General features: G+C 45.1%; 1 protein-coding gene across 1 annotated transcript; it reads right to left on the reverse strand.

Annotated features, from left to right (window-relative positions):
- Nucleotides 1–39: 39 nt before the first annotated feature.
- Nucleotides 40–1,764, reverse strand: LOC104494457 (nucleoside diphosphate kinase-like). Its single transcript, XM_010137278.1, has 4 exons — nt 1,627–1,764; nt 1,008–1,109; nt 481–593; nt 40–157 (listed from the first exon to the last, which is right to left on the reverse strand). The coding sequence occupies exons 1-4, from the start codon at nt 1,753–1,755 to the stop codon at nt 40–42; spliced, it is 462 nt and encodes a 153-aa protein (XP_010135580.1). The 5' UTR covers nt 1,756–1,764.
- Nucleotides 1,765–2,163: the final 399 nt, after the last annotated feature.

The following is a 2,163-nucleotide window of genomic DNA, read 5'->3' on the forward strand; positions in this document are numbered from 1 at the left end:
GAGCGGCCGGCGGCTGCCTATGGCCAGCAAGGCTCGGTTTTAGTCATAGATCCATTCGTGAGCACAGCTTCTGTAATCAACCAGCTCTTCAGGAGTGAACCATAAATTGATCTCGGTCTCAGCACTTTCCACAGAATCACTTCCGTGAATGATGTTCCTAGGAAAAGAGAAGGTGGGTATCAAAGGAATGTAACCCTCACGCAAAGCAAAGCACGATTCTTTTTGTGAAGTGGTCTCCGTCATGGAGAGAAGTTTTAAGTAATTGTAAAGCAGTGACAGGCAGAGAGTGTCCAGCCCCAGCTTTGCTCATCGGGGAGGACACAATCCGATTTCCATCTTCAGATCGTAACACTACATGGGCGCAGGGGATGGCAGCTCCGTGCATGAGATAGAGGAGGGTGGAGCACCGTTACTGTGTATATCGTGGCAAACCACTGGATATTCTGTGTCTTTAATTACAACAATAGTTTCAAAATGTACCTTCCAACTTGAACGCAGAGGTCACCACGAATAGTGCCAGGCTTGGAATCGAATGGATTAGTTTCCCCCAACATCACCCTTCCAGTCTTAATCACGTTAAGACCTTCCCACACCTTAAAAAAAAAAAATCCATTGAGATTATTAAACCTTAGCAGTAGAAAAAGTAGCGAGAGTCAATCACACCTTCCAGAATTACCCAGCGCTCTCTGCATCACGGTGCAAAGCACCATCTGAACATTGCTAATAGCACGACATCTGTCAGATTCTTGAAGCATCTGCTGAAGTTCTTCCCTTCTGCACAATACTGCTCCTTGCCAAGGATGGGAAGAGAACAATTTTAAATCCAATATGATAGAGCCTTAAAGAAAAGGAGCTAACAGCACGTCTTCCTAATTACAGTAGTTGAATCTAGGTTTTTAAGACCTTTTAGAAGTAAACTGGAGTTCAATAGCTAATACCATCTTATTGCAGGTAAGACAATTAAACAGTATGTTCTTCCTAGCTGAGCTTCATTCTCAAGAACTCACCATAGCTACAACAGGTCCTGAGTGCATATACTGCACCAGACCGTCATAGAATGGCCGGTCTTTCAGGTCGATGTAGTGTTCTCTCAGAAGGTCTTCAGAAGCCTGCATCAAAAACCAACCAAACAGTAACGAAAGCTTTAGAGCGCACTGAAATCACAGAGATTAACCACAGAGCACTATTAATCCCGGAACTTCCACACTACAAATTCAGCATCTCTAGCACCTTCCTCCAAGGACTTTCAGTCGATAGGAATTTCAACTGTTTGCTTTAACCACGGGTGAACTTAAAATATCGTTTGCCAGAATGGGCAGCCTATGTGAGCCGCTATTTGTTGAAGATGTTCAGAGATATTTATTAGGTACAGCAGGCACCTAAAAAAATATTCTCTCTTCAGACTAAAGACATCAGGTTACTAAAATTAGCCTGCTTAGCGTGTCTAAAGCATTTAGCCAGAGCTAGGAATTGGATCTTTTCCAAAAATACCCAAAATATCCAAAGACTCGTCAGGATTTCTGGTGTAATTGTTCTGAAGACTACGTTTGCCCTTGTAGCACGCTGCTCTGTTTTAAGGCTGAGATTCTATGAAAAAAGGGGTCATACGAGTCAAGGAATTCTTACATGTATTAACTTCATGGCCACCAGTTTGAATCCTTTCTGTTCAAACCGCTTGATGATCTCTCCCACCAGTCCCCGCTGGACTCCGTCAGGCTTGATGGCGATGAAAGTGCGCTCAGCGATAGAAGCCATCGTCCTAAAGGGGAAGGGAATAAAAGTCATTACTCCAGGCAAGTGCAATCACAGTGCTGTATCGCGCATCGTATCAGCCATTATTATCACGAAAGCGGCTTCATCTGCAGGCCATCGACCCGTGATCCGCACCGACGTGATAAATCAATCACTGTGCATGGGTTTTCACAAGTGCTACAAAAGTGAATTTAAAGCATTATCTAGGTGCCAAATATAGAAACAAGCAATTAGCAAGTATTAAAGAAGCTCTGAGTGGAATGGAGGGTACGGACTGTCACAGATACCTCTGCAAGAGCTGCGTGGGAACCTGCTGCCCGCAGTTTAAGGCAAGCGCGGTTGAGCCAGGCCCCGCGCACCGTTCTCCTCAGCAGACCAGCATCCCCGGTGGGTCGGGTTCGGAGGGGCTGC

Source organism: Buceros rhinoceros, unplaced genomic scaffold (genome assembly GCF_000710305.1).
Source record: "Buceros rhinoceros silvestris isolate BGI_N320 unplaced genomic scaffold, ASM71030v1 scaffold26855, whole genome shotgun sequence".
NCBI lineage: Eukaryota > Metazoa > Chordata > Aves > Bucerotiformes > Bucerotidae > Buceros > Buceros rhinoceros.

What these genes read in the sequence shown, in the direction of transcription:
- LOC104494457 (XM_010137278.1), bottom strand. Translation starts at nt 1,755, where the DNA reads ATGGCTTCTATCGCTGAGCGCACTTTCATCGCCATCAAGCCTGACGGA. An exon ending in CAGGACCTGTTGTAGCTATG is followed by an intron (nt 594 to 1,007) that starts GTGAGTTCTTGA and finishes TTTTTTTTTAAG; the next exon opens with GTGTGGGAAGGTCTTAACGT. An exon ending in CTCTGCGTTCAAGTTGGAAG is followed by an intron (nt 158 to 480) that starts GTACATTTTGAA and finishes CTCTTTTCCTAG; the next exon opens with GAACATCATTCACGGAAGTG.